Source organism: Eschrichtius robustus, chromosome 16, assembly GCF_028021215.1.
Source record: "Eschrichtius robustus isolate mEscRob2 chromosome 16, mEscRob2.pri, whole genome shotgun sequence".
Taxonomy (NCBI): domain Eukaryota; kingdom Metazoa; phylum Chordata; class Mammalia; order Artiodactyla; family Eschrichtiidae; genus Eschrichtius; species Eschrichtius robustus.
The window spans coordinates 10,381,224-10,398,134 of NC_090839.1; the positions used below are offsets into that span (position 1 = coordinate 10,381,224).

General features: G+C 44.9%; 1 protein-coding gene across 1 annotated transcript in view; it reads left to right on the forward strand.

Moving 5' to 3' along the window:
• ATP9A (ATPase phospholipid transporting 9A (putative)) overlaps positions 1-16,911 on the forward strand; it is a 141,198-nt gene that overhangs the window by 72,463 nt on the left and 51,824 nt on the right. Inside the window, exon 14 of the mRNA XM_068565282.1 lies at positions 8,839-9,051. Within this exon, the coding sequence (XP_068421383.1) occupies positions 8,839-9,051 (213 nt within the window). The remainder of the gene's footprint in view (positions 1-8,838; positions 9,052-16,911) is intronic.

Here is a 16,911-nt window from a genome sequence, read left to right on the forward strand (position 1 = left end):
TAAAAAATCACAAGGGCTTGGTTGGACCGAGAGGAAAAGCCACAGTCAGCCCCTGGTTCCTTTCTCTCTCTCTGACTCGTCTTCCTCTGTGAGGTGACGTGGTGTCTGTGCTGGGCTCTGTGTGTCCCTCTCTAGGGGGTTCTGCTCTTATCCAGCTTCTGTCACCCTATTGAAGCTGACGGCTCCCATGTCTGTGTCGGCCCGACCAGGAGCTTTAGCCTGGAATACACCTGCATACTTGGCATCACCGCTTGTGGGTCATGAGGACGGTGCACCCACCATCCCGACATTTTTCCTGCATTCCGTACACTTGCTTCTTTAAGCTGTTCTTGTTTTAGTAAGCACCGCTCGCATTTACCCTGTTAGCTCCGTCCAGGGATTTGGGAAGTGCCCCTGCTTCCTGCCCCATGACCACTTGCCTTCAGTCGTGGCCCTGCTCCCCCCAGATCACCTGTTTGGCCTTTTGTCTTCAGCCCCTCTCGCTCACTAGGCAGGAACTACACTCTCCCTTGCCTGGCTGTCTGCAGTGACCCCCCTGCAGGCTTTCCCTGTCTCCCTCCCGGGAGCACAGGATCGCCCTGGTACTGGCAGCTCCCTCTGCAGGGTCTGAGGCTTCCACGTGGTCCAGCATGGCCTGCATCCCCTGCCGCACCTCTCCCGCTGTTCACCCTCTCCTCCCTCTCACCCCGTTACACCACTGCCTGCGGCATTCAGGGCAAGGTGAGCCACCTCGTTTCTGTGTCTTGGAATATTCTTCCCTGTGAACCCTCGGTCCCAATGCCTCCCGGGCCCCTCCTGAGGGGTCACCGTGTGGATCGTTATGCTTCTCAGCACCTGGCCGAGTCCCGCCTGCCTCTCAGCCCTGTCTCAGCGGTGCCGGCTGCCGACGGTCACGTTAGACAACTTCGTAGACCTTGGGGTGCACCCCGGCGGGAGGCACACCCCTGCCCATGCTGGTGGTATTTTTAAGAGCTTGTATTGACAGAAGCCATCCTTTCGCAGGATATTTGTGTAGTTCAGCTTTTGTAGCCCATTTTTGGTTTAGCACAGATAACACTGTGTAAAGTCTTAAAAGTTCTTACGGTGAACTCCTTTTTTTTTTTTTAATTTTAATTTATTTTTTAAATTTTTGGCTGCATTGGGTCTTTGTTGCTGCGCACGGGCTTTCTCTAGTTGTGGCGAGCCGGGGCTGCTCTTCGTTGTGGTGCGCGGGCTTCTCACTGTGGTGGCTTCTCTTGCTGCAGAGCATTGGCTCTAGGCTTGTGGGCTTCAGTAGTTGTGGCACGCGGGCTCAGTAGTTGTGGCTCGTGGGCTCTAGAGCGCAGGCTCAGTAGTTGTGGCGCATGGGCTTAGTTGCTCCGCGGCATGTGGGATCTTACCTGACCAGGGATCGAACCTGTGTCCCCTGCATCGGCAGGCAGATTCTTAACCACTGTGCCACTAGGGAAGTCCTTACCACGGACTCTTAACTCATCACCCTTCCTCAGCGGAAGCTCGTAAATTGATTTGCCCGTCCCGGCCTTGGGTTTAAAGTAGCTGAGTGTGATGGGGAAAGACCGAGGCTGGTGTGCACGCTCCACCCCCTGAGGCCACGTGCATCCTTCTCTCGGGACATCGAAAAGCCCTGCGGTAAACACATGACTATTTTTGTGATGACAAGTATGAAGGCTTTCCTGTGGTTTTTAAACAGCTTTATTGAGGTATAACATACATAACATAAAATTCAGCCATGTTAACTGTAGTATTCAATGATTTTTTTAGGTAAATTTACAAAGTTGTGGAACCATCCCCACAATCCAGTATTAGACCACACCCACCACCCCAGATGATTCTCCTGAGCCCGTTACAGCCATTCATCTGACTTTTAGAGTTTAATAATTGGACGTTATAACAGTGTCTCCTAAGGTAGAGTATTTGGAACTCCTGGCTCAGATCGCTAGGGACAGAGTCAGAATCTCTAGGAGTGGTGCGTGGACCTACAGTTTTAACAGGTGAACCAGGTGATTCCAAAGTAAAACAGAGTTTGAGAATAGCTACCGCACACCTGAGGTTCCTCCTTATTTTTCAGAACGTCAGTGTCTAAATCTGTGGACTCCAAAACAGAGTTTGCAAGGAGACCCATTGAGGTGCAGGAGGAAAAGATTAGAATGTCTATTCACATTTCATTTTCATCTTCAAAATTAAAGCAAAATTTAAACTTTACTAATAGCTTTAAGATTGACCCTGGGACCCCCACTCCTTATATCAGATGAACTTTTATCAGGCACAGTCCTTGAGGTGTCCTGCGAAAGGAGTTGGAATTCTACGATTGTTTATTTTCAGAACATTGAAATTCAGATTGTGTTTTATGAGTGTCCAGGTGACTGGTTTTAGGGATGTTATTTAACTAAAGTAACCTCGTAAAGAGGAAAGAGGGCAAGCGGCTTTACAAGATTCCTGCAGGGAAACTCCAGATGATCAATACAAGCCCAAGTAAACCACAAGGAAATGGCCAACACATTATGAGATAAACCCATGACAGGCTAAGGAGATGTGATGAATTTTCCTCTGGCTTATTCATTTACTTATTGGCACCTTTAAAAAACTGAGAGAGAATTCACAAACCATAACATTTACCCATTAAGTGTACAAGTCAGCGTTTTTTAGTATATTCTCAACGTTGTGCAATCGTCACTGCTATCTCATTTCAGAATGTTTTCACCAACGCAAAGAGGGACCCCCGATCTCTTAGACTCCCACCCCTCCTCCAGCCCCTGGCAACCACCCGTCTACTTTTTGTCTCTGTGGTTTGCCTGTTCTGGACATTTCAGATGAAGGGAATCAATCAATACCTTTTGCACCTGGCTTATTTCACTTGGCATGGCATCCCCAAGGTTGCAGCACGTGTCAGCACTTCATGCCCCTTATGACAGATATGACAGTTTGAATCTATAATTTTAAATAATTATAATTTAAAATCTATAATTCTCAGTGCCCCTTACCCTGACTATATGTTATTTTGAGGTATTAGCTAATTCTGTGAAATACGCTGTTTTCATTTTTATCATATCATTTTAGAATTTTTTTGTTGTTTCATAATGCACAATGCAATATTTATACAATTTAAATACACATGTGTGCAAGGTACTTAAACTTTTTCTCAACACATTCAAAGTATTTTGAGACGACTAGTCTTTATTACCTGGAATATGTAGTCATCTGTTTTATTTTACTCCCCTCAGCAAGTGGAAGTATCTTTAACTTTTACTAATATATGTATCTGAAAAAAAAATGGATGACTATGGAAAGTGGGAGGCTCGTGGTGTCCTGTGTCAGAGAAGACCAAGACCAAGAGTGTTCTAGGCTGTTCTGTACATGTAAATTCTTATTTTTCAGAAAAACATAGTTCACATTATTTCATGTATTTTGATCTGTGAACTGTGATTTTTTACTTAACGTTTTGTCTCTGATATTGTTTTAGGATTTGTTAGAGTTGGAATTTACGGAGCATTTTTTTTCCTTTTCTTTTTAATGAGTATGTTGGTGAACGTGTGAGTTTGTGGTTTACTTTCCTGCACAAGATATATACACACAGGATGCATTCGGTTGTCAGTGCTTCCTGTGTCCCAGATAGTGTACCTCTTGCTTTCTGCATCCATAGGAAACGGAGAAGGTTATGTTTTCTCGAGGAGGAATTTTTCATCTGTGTGTTTTTCTCTGGGACACAGAGTTTACTTTGTTTTTTACTGATTTAAAAAATTCCTAATACTTTCTTAGGATACATTTTTTTTTTTCCTGCAGAAAAAATAAACAACATGGATAAGTACAAATAAAAAACATTGAAATCACCTGTATTCACATCACTCAGTGATAGCCAGTGTTAACACCTGGGTGTATAAAATGACAAGCTATTTCTCTGCCTTTGTGTGTCTGTGGAGGTGTGTACTTTGTTTCTCTCTCTCTCTGTTCCTTTTTTTCTTTTCAACAAGAAGGCATCATATTTTTGTAATTCTTTTAAACTAGAGTTGAGCATCAAAACTGTAAAGTTTAAAAATACGTATATATGCCTGGGCCCTACTCTATTCTTTAAGTGTCAGGGGCCCAAGCATATATATATACTTCTTAAAATCTTTACTGGTTATTCAGAGAGGCATTTCTGGTTAAGAGCCACTGTTGGAATAACACTGTCCAGCTTCTTTCTCTTCACACATGTCACGATTATGATCCTTTTTAATGGTTTTATAATAGGGCCAGGACTGGGTAGGGTTAAGGAGAGTGAGGCATGCACCCAGGGAGCAAAATTTATTGAGATGGCAAGAAAACGCCGTCATCCAGACAAACCATACTGTAATGCAACACTTGAAAAACTCAAAATTAATGCGAAAAATCCAAATCTTAAATTGACAGTATCCAGTTCAGCGTTCGTGCGCAGTTTGGCCTCACCATCCTAACCCCGGTTTTACGGTGGCAGCGGCTTCATGTCCGGTTCTCAGCCTGGGCATATTGACATCTGGGCTGGGTCATTTTTTGCCGTGGGGACCACCCTGTGCCCTGTGGGGTGTTCAGCAGCATCCTTGCCCTCTGCCACCTCGATGCCTGTAGCACGCTCCCCCGGCACCTGCTTTGTCGCACCCTCAAGTATGTCCAGACACTGCCCAGTTGGGGGGCACAGTCTCCCAAGTTGAGAACCCCTGTGTAGTATGTGGTTCAGTTTCAACGAATTGAAATCCGTTGCCTCTGTCATGCGGAAAGATGTGTACTGTTAAGCAGTAAACGTTGTGTTTATGCAGTCACTTAGCGTGTAAGGCAGTTGATTCACTTGGAAGTGGTAGCTCTAAGCCTGTCTCTGTGGAGGTGGACCTTTGAGGTTAATGAGTTACCAGCTCTGAGCTCAATTTGGGGAGTGAAGGGGGCCTATTGAAACAGGAATTCCTTCTCTTCAATAGTGTATTTTTACCAGTTGCAACCCATCCATTGTATCTGGTACTATTATGAATGTTCGTAAGTGGTTATTTTTTTTCATTGCATTTGGAAAGAAAATTGATATTCCTGGTGACTCGGCATTTAATTTCTGTATTACTGTTTCCTGAAATACAGGCTGGAGTTCTCATTGGGAAATGTCCCTGCCATGGATTATTAACGAGAAACGGAGGCCTGTTTTTTTCACTGAATCTCCGTGTCTCATTTGTTGGCTGGGCTGCCCTAGAATGACCAAAACATCACATGGTGCGAGATATCCACCGAAGGGCCCAAGTCAGAGGCCTTTGTATACGGAGATCTTGATTCCTCACCCAACTTCTGACCTCACGTGGGGCTATTTTGCCCTCCCTCCTTAAGAGGGCCAGTGGTTTCTCCCCCAGGGCAAAAAGAGTTGTAACCTGTCTCTGTGGATACCACATCTGTTTTTATTTTCCCCTGGTATTTTTTAAGTAAGAAGAAATGTGTGCAGGTTAAAGGGCCTATGGGGAGGAGGCTAGAGATAAACACTGTACAATGTGAAACTCTTCCATATGGGGAATGTGAGGAAGTTTGGGGACTGGGCCTCAATATGAACACTAGCTGAGCTCCTGGTAATTACCAGTGCCTTCGTGATGTATGTGGATTGCCATTTGGTGTGTGGGTGAGCCTTTTATTTGCAAATTAAAAGAGAATTTCAGAATCAGTGGTTATGACCCCTCTTCTCTGAAACATCTTAGTAGGAAAGTGGGATAAGTATCAATGTAAGAGAGAGAGGAATGAACGTGGAGATAGTAAACCAGTCTGCCTGTGATGTTGGTCCAGTTCAGTCACCATCATTTTCTAGTTTGTTGTCAAATGGTTCCCTGATCTGAGAGTGAGGTCTTTGCAAAAATCTGGGCTGTGTTTCTCTTTTTTGCCTTGCCCTAGTGTGGTTTCACCTGGAATGCAAAACCCCAAAGCTCTGTGTTATCCCACATTTGAAATAGGAGTGGAAATATTTGACTTCTGTAGACAGAATCAGATTGCTTATAAAATCCGAAGGTTTGTGGAAGAGGCCCTGAACTCAGCCTTTCATTCAAATCCACTGTTACTAAAACTTGCCAGCCAGAGCAATTACTTTGTCAAAGGTCTTGTTATTGCTCCTAATGTTAAGTAATAATTTGGTCCAGGTGCTGAGGAATGTGGGCAAAAAAATGAAGACATGCGTCCAAGGCTAGAACATAAATTATAGAGTTTAGAAAAAATGTTCTTGATTTAGTCTCTCCCGGAGAGGGAACCTTTCTGTAAATCTTCAGTCCTCGTTATAATCTTAAACTTAAATTCTTTATGATTAAAAGCCCTTGGCAAATAATGATTCATTTAAACTGTAGTTCTGATATATTACTCTAATTATTGTTACCATGCCGTGCCCTTTGGCCTGGAAGTGAAACTCGTGTCCTCTTGACACCAAAGGTTAACAGAGCAGGAAGCCAGAGCAGTGTGTGTGCCTGCATGACCAGAATAATTTAGTAATTGTCTAATTACCTGAGGAGTATAATGCCACTGCTAAAAATAGTATTAAAAAATTAAATGAAAGTCGTTTTCTTGTTTCTCATAACCCATCTGTTCTCTATTTTGGGCAACCATGTGTTCATGGGTATGAAACGTGATTCATTCTGAAAGATCGGATGGCTTCTGCTCTGTTGGATAAAATATGTTTTTAATGGAACACAGCATTCAGTAACTTCACAAACATCTCCAGCTTCCGAGACTCAGTTGTAGAGGCAGGAAGACTATTGTAGGTCTTTTGTCCTAAACTGTGACTTAAAATCTGGAACTGATGTTGGTCAATTTGATATTTATTTCTTCTTAGAAATGGAAAAAAAGTTCATGACAAATGAGGACTTCTCACCAGTATCTTAGGAATATTAAGTTGTTCATTTGTTCAACAAATATCTGTTGCTAGTTACTACTGCCCTTGGTACTAGAATTCAATAGACAAGCTCTCTGTTCTCATGGTCTGATGGGAGAGTTATCAGGTAAAGAATCCAGTTTTAGCCAGTGGAGACAATAACACACATGGTAACGTGGAAGCATGGCTCCCAGTGGGGTGGGCACAGGGGGCAGCATGGATTAGGGGGCTCAGGGGAGGTGTCTTTGAGGAGGGAACATTGAATGGAGACCTGAATGATGAGGTGGAGTGAGCTAGCTCTGCAGAGATGTGGGAAACAGTGTTCTAGGAAGTGGGTCCCATAAGTGCAAAGGCCCTGAGGCAGGAAGGAGGTTGGAGAGAGAGGCTAATCAGATGGGTCATGGGAGGGCACCGGAGTGTTTTTTATTGAACACTAACTCATAGACTGTTGGCAAGTGGTCTCTTTCTAGTGGTCTTAATTTTTTATTGTATTTTAAGGCAGTAGAACCCCTTTATTCAAAGCTAGGCCTTCATGGTACCCGGTGTGTAACACAGATGGGTATGGGGTTGCTTGTCCTCCGCGTTTGATGGTGCTGAGTGGGTTTCTCGGGATTTCTCTACTCCGCACGTGGGTTGAAAACCACCCCCTAGCCCACTCCTCTCATTTGCAGGAAACCGAGGCCCAGAGGGCAGATGGGACTTGCTCAAGGTCACACAGCTATTCACACCCACCCGAGAATCAGGCTCAGATTTCTCAGCCTTCAGTACTCTTTTTACCATGTTGCTCAAAACGTCTTCCCCAACTTAACCCATTAGGAGGCCAAGCTGTGTGTTGAAAGGTATGAATGAAGGAACGGATGAGGGCTGTGTAAGCAACAGAACTGCTTCTTAGACAAGAGTTAGGGTCCGTGGCCAGTGTGGAAGGCAAAACTTGAGCACATTTGAGTTTACTCTTGAAAATCTACCTTAAGTGGACTTCTAGGTACCATTTTGCAGTGTGTTCAGCCAGCCAGGCTTCTTTCTGGTTGTTACTGATATTTTCCCTGGACCTGCCCTTGGTTGCTTGTTACCCGCTAGAGCCCCCATCCATACTGTTGTCTTCATTTTAAAAAATATTTATTTATTTTTGGCTGTGTTGGGTCTTCGTTGCTGCGTGCGGGCTTTTCTCTCTAGTTGTGGCGGGCGGGGGCTACTCTTTGTTGCGGTGCGCGGGCTTCTCATTGCAGTGGCTTCTCTTGTTGCAGAGCATGGGCTCTAGGCGCGTGGGCTTCAGTAGCTGTGGCTCACGGGCTTGGTTGCTCCGCGGCCTGTGGGATCTTCCTGGACCAGGGCTCGAACCCGTGTCCCCTGCAATGGCAGGTGGATTCTTAACCACTGCGCCACCAGGGAAGTCCCCTGTCTTCAATTTTAAACTGAGAGGAATGTACATTTAAAACAGCAGTTCTAACCCAGGCATGATTTTGGTCTCCATGGGCAATTGGCAACATCTGAAGACACTTTTGTTCTCCTGTTGCAACTGGGGGTTGCTTCTGGCAACTGGTAGATGGAGGCCAGAGAAGCTGCTAGCCATCCCACTGTGCACAGGACGCTCCCCCCGCCGCCAGCCCCAACGGAGAATTATCTCCCCCAAATGTCAGCAGTGCCGAGGTCCGGGAGCCCTGGTCTGAAGCAGCACATCTCTTGAAGTGTAACGGGGCCCCCACTTGGTCAGAGGCCCCCAGCACCACCCAGAGGAAGGCACGTTCACATGTTCCCAGGTAACATCACCCACATTCACTAAACTGTCATTTTTTCCTCTTTTTATTTTGCATTTTTGTTTTTGGCTGAGCGCCCACGACCGGATCCCTGACTCCCACGCCCTCATGGCAGTGTTACTGGAGACACCCCCAGAGTGACGTGTGTCAGAGCAGCTGAAAGAGAAGCAGCGACTCCGCGGGGTCGTTCTTCTTCCCTCTCGAGGTCCTTCCGTGTCTCTGGTCATCTTCCTCGTTGGTTTCCTCTTCTCATAGCAATCCCAGGACCCGCCCGCTCAGAAGGGCCCAGCGCTCACCACCAAAGTGCGGCGGACCATGAGCAGCCGCGTGCACGAAGCCGTCAAGGCCATCGCGCTGTGCCACAACGTCACCCCCGTGTACGAGTCCAACGGTGTCACCGACCAGGCCGAGGCGGAGAAGCAGTACGAGGACTCCTGCCGCGTGTACCAGGCGTCCAGCCCGGACGAGGTAAGCCCCGGGCACGCGGGATGCGCTGCCCATTTCCCACGCGCTCCGGCTGGGGCCGCCTGTCAGGGCAGCGGGATCCGGGACGGTGCTGGGCCGCTAGGGAAACACGCTGGCAGATGCCTGCAGCCCTTGATCTTCCTCTAGAAGGAGTAGCCTTGGACTTGAGATACATCCTGAGTTAGGAAGCAGCGAGAGATCTTGTTTGTGGTTCAGACGGCCAGCGCATAAGGGGCGCTGTTTTTAAAAAACAGCTTAATTAGGATATAATCCACATACCATACAATCGCCCGTTTGACAGATACATACAGGTCAGTGGGTTTTTTTGTTTGTTTGTTTGTTTTAGATAGTAGTCATCTTTTCTTTTTTAAACTTATTTATTTATTTATTTATTTATTGGCTGTGTTGGGTCTTCGTTTCTGTGCAAGGGCTTTCCCTAGTTGTGGCAAGCGGGGTCCACTCTTCATCGCGGTGTGCGGGCCTCTCAGTATCGCGGCCTCTCTCTTGTTGCGGAGCACAGGCTCCAGACGCGCAGGCTCAGTAGTTGTGGCTCACGGGCCTAGTCGCTCCGTGGCATGTGGGATCTTCCCAGACCAGGGCTCGAAGCCGTGTCCCCTGCACTGGCAGGCGGATTCTCAACCACTGCGCCACCAGGGAAGCCCGGTTTTTTTAAATAGTATATTCATGGAGTTATGCAACCATTACCACAGTCAATTTTAGAATCGATTTTTGTGACGTTTTTGTCAACCCAAAAGGAAGCACTCCGTGCCTGTATTCCCATAGACTCCCACCCTCCCTCCCTCCCTCCAGCCCTTGGCAACCACTGACCTACTTTCTGTTTTTTTTCTTTTTTTTGCAATTTTTTTTGCATCCCACGTATTTACTTTTTTTTTTTTAATTTAATTAATTATTTATTTTTGGCTGTGTTGGGTCTTCGTTTCTGTGCGAGGGCTTTCTCTACTTGTGGCAAGTGGGGGCCACTCTTCATCGCGGTGCGCGGGCCTCTCACTATCGCGGCCTCTCTTGTTGCGGAGCACAGGCTCCAGACGCGCAGGCTCAGTAGTTGTGGCTCACGGGCCTAGTCGCTCCGCGGCATGTGGGATCTTCCCAGACCAGGGCTCGAACCCGTGTCCCCTGCATTAGCAGGCAGAGTCTCAAGCACTGCGCCACCAGGGAAGCCTCACTGACCTACTTTCTATCTCTGTAGATTTGCCTATTCTGGACATTTCATACAAATGGAAACATAAACACATTTTGTGTCTCACTTCTTTCACTTAGCATGTATTTTCAAGATTCATCCATGTAGTAGCATGTATCAATACTTCATGCCTTTTTATGGATGAACAATATTCCATTGAATGGATAATACTGTGTTTTGTTTATCCATTCTTTGGTTGATGAACATTTGAACTGTTTATATATTTTCTATGTATATAATATATATGTGTATTTTCTTTGGGGGGGCTATTATGCTATGAACATGTGTCCAGGTTTTTGCGCAGACATATGTGTTCATTTCTCTCGGTGTACGTATAGGAGAGGGATTGCTGGGTCATGTTAAATTTACGTTTAGCCTTTTGAGAAACTGCCGCACTGTTTTCTAAAGTGGCTGCACCGTTTTAAATTCCCGCCTGCAAGGTACGAGGGTTCCAGTTTCTCTGCATCTTAGCCGACACTTGTCACCGTCCCTCCTTTTGATTCTCGCCGATCTAGTGAGTGTGAAGTGAAATCTCATTGTGGTTTTGATTTGTGTTTCTGATACCAAAGGTTAATAATGTTGATAACGCTGAGCATCTTTTTATGTGCTTATTGGGCCCTTTATGTATCTTCCTTGGAGAGATGTCTATCCAGGTCCTCTGCCCACTTTTAATTGTGTTATGTGTCTTTTTGTTATTGAGTTGTAAGAGTTCTTTATGTATTTGAGATAAAAGCCTCCTATCAGATACATGATTTCCAAATATTTTCTCCCATTCTACCTTTTATGTTCTTGATGGTGTCCTTTGAAACGTGGAAGTTTTAAATTTTTGATGAAGTCTAGTAAGCCACGTATTTTTTTATCTAAGCATCAACTCTTGCTAAAGCTGAAAGGATTCATTTAATTCCGTGTTCAAGAGCATAGGACCTGGTAATACAGTTGCCTGTGTAGTGTTTTCTGTAAGAAGCCCCTAACTGCTCTTTCTCTTAGGGTGCCATATGATAGGAACGTCTTCTGTGTAGGTGTAGGCAGAGAACTCCCTTGCCCAGCATGAAAATGGTATCATATCCTTTGCCCCCTGACTTGAGTGTAGTTAAGACACAGTCCGTGTTTTACCAGTCTGTTAACATTTTCTTTGTTTTTTCTTTCCAGTCCTCCTTCCTTCCTTCCTTCCTTCCTTTCTTTTTTCTGTCCTTAAAAAAAACTTTTACTCTGATTATGGAAACAATTTTTTGTAGTGCGGAAAATTTGGAAATTTCAGAAGAATATAAAGAGGGAAGTGGGTTATTTGCAACTTCACTCATAAAAGATAGCAATAGGTAACGTCCCTTCAGTATTTGGTACACATCAGGTCCCATTTGACGTACTGCATATTATTCATTAAATCTTCCCAGCAACTAAACGGTACTATGATTATCCCCATTTTCAGAAGAGAAAAGTCAAGGACAGAGAGATTAAATATTTAGCCTGAAGTTCCTAGGTTTTTTTTTCTTTTTTTAAGAGTTCAAAGTGTAGTGGCTTTTCTTTTCTCTTATTATTTTTTAATTGAAGTATAGTTGATTTACAATATTATATTAGTTTCAGGAGTACAGCAGAGTGATTTGATATTTTTAGAGATTATACTCCATGTAAAGTTATTATAAAATATTGGCTATATTCCCTGTGCTGTACATTACATTTTTATATCTTCCCTGGATTTTTTTTGTTTAGACTTTTTAATTTTGAAATACTTTCAGATTTTTGGAAAAGCTGTAAAATTAACACAAAGAAGTCCCCTTTACCAAAACTTTACTCAGATTCTTCAAATGTGAACACTTTTCTGCCTTTGCTTTTTCTTTACCTTTGAAGAGTAAGCTTCAGGCATGATCCCCTTTTATGCCTAAATATTTCCTAAAAATACTTTCCTAAATATCTCCCTACAAAACAAGGACATTTATCAGAATCAGGAAGTTAACATTGATACAGTACTGTTATCTAACTTGCAGACCTTATTAAAATTGCATCAACTGTCCCACTCACTTTTTTTTTTACAAAAAACGAAAAAAATATTTTCCCCAGATCAGTAACCAATCCAGGAGTATACACCATATTCAGTTGTACCGCCTCTGGTGTCTCTTTTATTTATTTATTTATTTATTTTTATTTTTTTTTTTTAAATTTATTTCTTTATTTTTGGCTGTGCTGGGTCCCCGTCTCTGTGCGAGGGCCCCCTCCAGTTGGAGCGAGCGGGGGCCACTCTCCATCGCGGTGCACGGGCCCCCCACCGCCACAGCCTCTCCTGCCGCGGAGCACAGGCTCCAGACGCGCAGGCTCAGCAATTGTGGCTCACGGGCCTAGCCGCTCCGCGGCATGCGGGATCCTCCCAGACCAGGGCCCGAACCCGCGTCCCCTGCACCGGCAGGCAGACTCCCAACCACTGCACCACCAGGGAAGCCCCTATTTTTATTTTTTTAATTTATGTTTTCTTTTTGGCCAAGCCGTGCAGTATGTGGGATCTTAGTTCCCCAACCAGGGGTCAAACCCATGTCCCCCTGCAGTGGAAGCTCGGAGTCATAACCACTGGACCATCTGGCGTTTCTTTTAACCTGGAACAGTTCCTCAGCTTTCCTTGACCGTCACAGCCTTGACTCTGTTGAAGAATACAGGTTATCTGTTTTGTAGAATGTCCCTCAGTTTGTATTTGTCTGACATTTTCTTATGATGTTGACTCAGGTTATGCATTTCTGGCACTGTCCTCAGTGCAGGGTATCCAGAGACGCATGATGTTGGCGTGTCTGGGTCTCGGAGATGCTAACTTAGGTTTCTTGGCTAAGGTGGTGTCTCCCAGGTTTCCTCCTGGTAAAGTTGCCGTTTCCTGTGGCTAACTTACGTTACAACACCAGTCCCCTAAGTGACAGGGTCAGGGCTTTAACCCAGGGAGTTTGTTTTCAGAGCCCAAACTCTTAATCCTTTTACTAAACCCATTTTTCAGAAACCACTAAATATCAATTTTTATTAATTTGATATATAGCCTCTCCACTAGGTTTTCATGTATTTTTTTCTTAAAAAAATGAGCATTTTAATATAGTTATGCGTTTTGCCTATATTAGTTCTTTTTTCACTAATATTTTATCATACCTGTTTCTCAATTTTCTTGAACATTATTAAAACACAGTTTTTCAGATTCACTGCCTACGGTATGGACCCTAATATCTTCAACTGTCCTCATATTATTGGAATTTAGGTTATTTCTATTTTTGAGCAACAGTATTTATAAACATTTGCAGCCAGTATCCTTACACTTGCTATTTCTAGAAATGGTGTGACGGGGTTCATTAATTTCACCAGGTATTTTTGAGTGCCTCCCATGGGCCAGGCACTGTGGAGTCTACGTTAAACAAGGCAGCAGCCCACACCCCTTGGGGCGGCAGGAGTGAGACAGTTGAGCGCGTGAATCTTGGGTTCCCAGCTCCACACCTGAGCGGGTTCCTTATCCTCACTGTGTGTCTGTGACATGGGACCCACAGGAGGGTGTTGTGAGGCCCTTAGTATGTGGTCAGTAAATCCTGTGGGTCAAACTGAATGAGTATGTTTAAGGCTCATGACGTAAATTACCGGAGTGCTTCCCGGGATTTTTTTTTTTTTTTAACCATTTTACTCTTCCACCAAATGTTGCAAGGACTCCCATTTATGATGATGAAGATGATGATGATTTTTGTTCGTTTTAAGAAGGAGGGAGGGGCTTCTCTGGTACGTGAAGTGTTTTGGAGGTCTGGACTCATCTGAGAATATCCGTGAACCAGTGGTTGATGTGATCATGCGGGCAGGGGGAGGGTGGCCCAATAAGAATCTTTTCCAAAGATCAGAAATGGCAGGACACTTGGGTGTGTCTTTCCCTGCCCAGTCTCTTCTTCCTCCTTTTCTGGGGCAATGGAATGTGTCCCCTGGGAGAGACGACTCCTTCTCATCTGCTTGGTGTTTGTGGAAGAGCTCAAGCTGTGAAGCCCAGTTCATCCGTGACCATTGATATTTGAACCAGGCTTTTTAGGGGTGAAAAATTTGGTAACCCTTGGCCAGATTCTGAGATGGGAATTGTGTGCAGAGAGAAGGGAGAGGTGGGGGATAGGTATGGATGAGCCTACTGAGACTTGTGCCCTGGAACCAAAAGCTTGTCATATTTGTCACCGTGTCTTGACCAGGGTTAGTCTGCTTGATCTTGCTTTTCCGTTTGGGAATGGGAGGATGACACCATTGAATGGTCCGTGTGAGAAAGGACCAGATTCTTGGTAGTTATGGACTGGGGACCAGTAGCTTGTGGGTATTTGATAGAATTTAAATTAAATGTTGGTGATCTGATCAGCACTTGTGCCTCTGGGCTCCGATTGGCTTTTGACATGCATATGTGACGGTCTTTAATGCCTGTCCCACACCCCTGGTTCCCACTGAACTTTGATATATTTGTTTTAGGGCTGTGCAAAGATTTTTCCATGAAGGTAAATCTTCCATGGAATGCTTTGTGCTTTTCAGCTCCTTTTTGTTAAAGAGAAGAGCCCTTTATCTCTGCTGTCCATTAATTGCCTTTGGATTCAGATTTGTTTTGTTTTTCTAAGATACCTTTAAAAAAAGGTATTTTCTTTTGGTCTTTGGTGTCTTCACAGAGGTCGGTGTTACTTTCTTGGTTTCCTTTTCCCCACAGCTTTATTATTTTTTTTTATTACACAGTCATTTCATGTTTATGATGGAAGATATGAAAATGTAGAGAAGAAAAAAAAGTAAACCATAATCCTACTAACCACTGTTAATATTTTACTCACCAGCTTTTTAAACTACTTCAAAAGGTGCATACCTCAAAATATAAATCTGTTTATGTAAGTATACCGTCTGACAGAAAATAGGTTAAATCTAGTTCCAGTGAAATCTTTCAGAAAGCTGTACTGTTTCCAGATCCCTGTGGGATTCCACGTAGGAGTGGCTGGGTCTAGAATCCTACCTTTGAAATTCTATATCAATAAAACCTGGCTGGTGCGGGCAAGGTCAGTTGATGGAATACATACAGAAGCCAGTATCCTCTTTACTTTGGAGCTCCTGGAGTAATTTCTACCAGTTGGCCTAGGATTCATTTCCTGTAACAGAAAGCAGGATTTCCTAAATTTGTTTCCTGTGCACATTCCGCCTGGGAAGCCTTGAAGTGTCTTTATTCAGCTATTGATTACAGCCTGGGGGGCACTGCCCCCACCCCCCGACCCCCGGCCCGTACAGTAAACTCCCAGGGGAAATGAGACAGATGTAATCTGGCCGGAGAGAAGTGGTCCTAAGATGCTCGGGCGAGCAGGCTTCAGCCCTGACAGCATCCCATCGTCTGCAGGATACTTGGCAGTGTTGGAGGTGGGGTGCAGTGGAGGGGGGTCACTGTGGTACAACTTTTTTTTTTTTTTTTTTTTTATTTATTTATTTATTTTTGGCTGTGTTGGGTCTTCGTTTCTGTGCAAGGGCTTTCTCTAGTTGTGGCAAGCGGGGTCCACTCCTCATCGCGGTGCGCGGGCCTCTCACTGTCGCGGCCTCTCTTATTGCAGAGCACAGGCTCCAGACGCGCAGGCTCAGTAGTTGTGGCTCACGGGCCTAGTTGCTCTGCGGCATGTGGGATCTTCCCAGACCAGGGCTCGAACCCGTGTGATACAACTTTTAACGTGTCCTTCTTGGTGTGAGTGGTCAAGGAAGTGCTCTTCTCCGAGCAGATGGAATCCACCCTGGGACTCGTTCATTTGTCTAAAGAAGTTGATAAACATAACCTGTAATTCTCACTACGTAGTGATAACCGCTGTTTATGTTCGGGTGTAGAGTTACCCAGATTTTTCCTAAATGTGGGCATATATGTAGAATTACAGTTGTATGTTTCTCTGGCACAGAATCACACTATAGTACAAGGAAGGAAGGAGGGTGAAGTGGGTTAAGTCACATCCTTGAGAAAGCCAGATGGTTTTCATGGTCCTGTAGGGTTTATGTGTGCGTGCACGTGTGGGCACGTGTACATATGTGCACGAGTGTGAGTGTGAACACATGTGCACGTGATGTGTGCACAGCTGCTGTTTGAGCGTGTGTGGCTTGTGGATGTGCATAGGTGTGTGTGTGCGTGTGTGAGTGTGAATGGAAGTGGCCTGCTGTATGTGGCTGTGCCTTGAGTACCTCAGTGATTTCAGGGCCCTTAGTTACAAGTTCTGGGTAATGTGTAGAATGTTCTGTGTGGCCACCCCTGCTCAGGGCGCAGAGCGAGAAGTCTATCTCCATCTTCCCCTGAGGCGCCCCGCCCCTTCCTTTCTCACAGTCTCTACACGGGGCCCCTCCCCTGACCTCTGCCTCGGAGCTGCCCACTGTTCTCAATATCTGAGTACCTTCGCAGAGATAATTCTTTGCATATGTTAGAATTTTCCTCACCCTTTAATTATTAACCTATTTTAAAAATTTAAGAGCACAGTTGTAAATTATAGATACAGTTTTGCACCTTGCTTTCCGTTACTCATCCTTCTAAAGCACGTCCGTGTGTGTGGTGTCGCTGTGTGGGGCATTAGCTGAGTTTTGCTAAAAAGTTGGCTTGCTGTGTGTTCTGTCGTCTCGCAATGGCATTTCAAGACCTTCATTTCCACTGATTCTTCTGAAAGATGGGGGCGTCGCACTACCCCTCCTTACCCCGC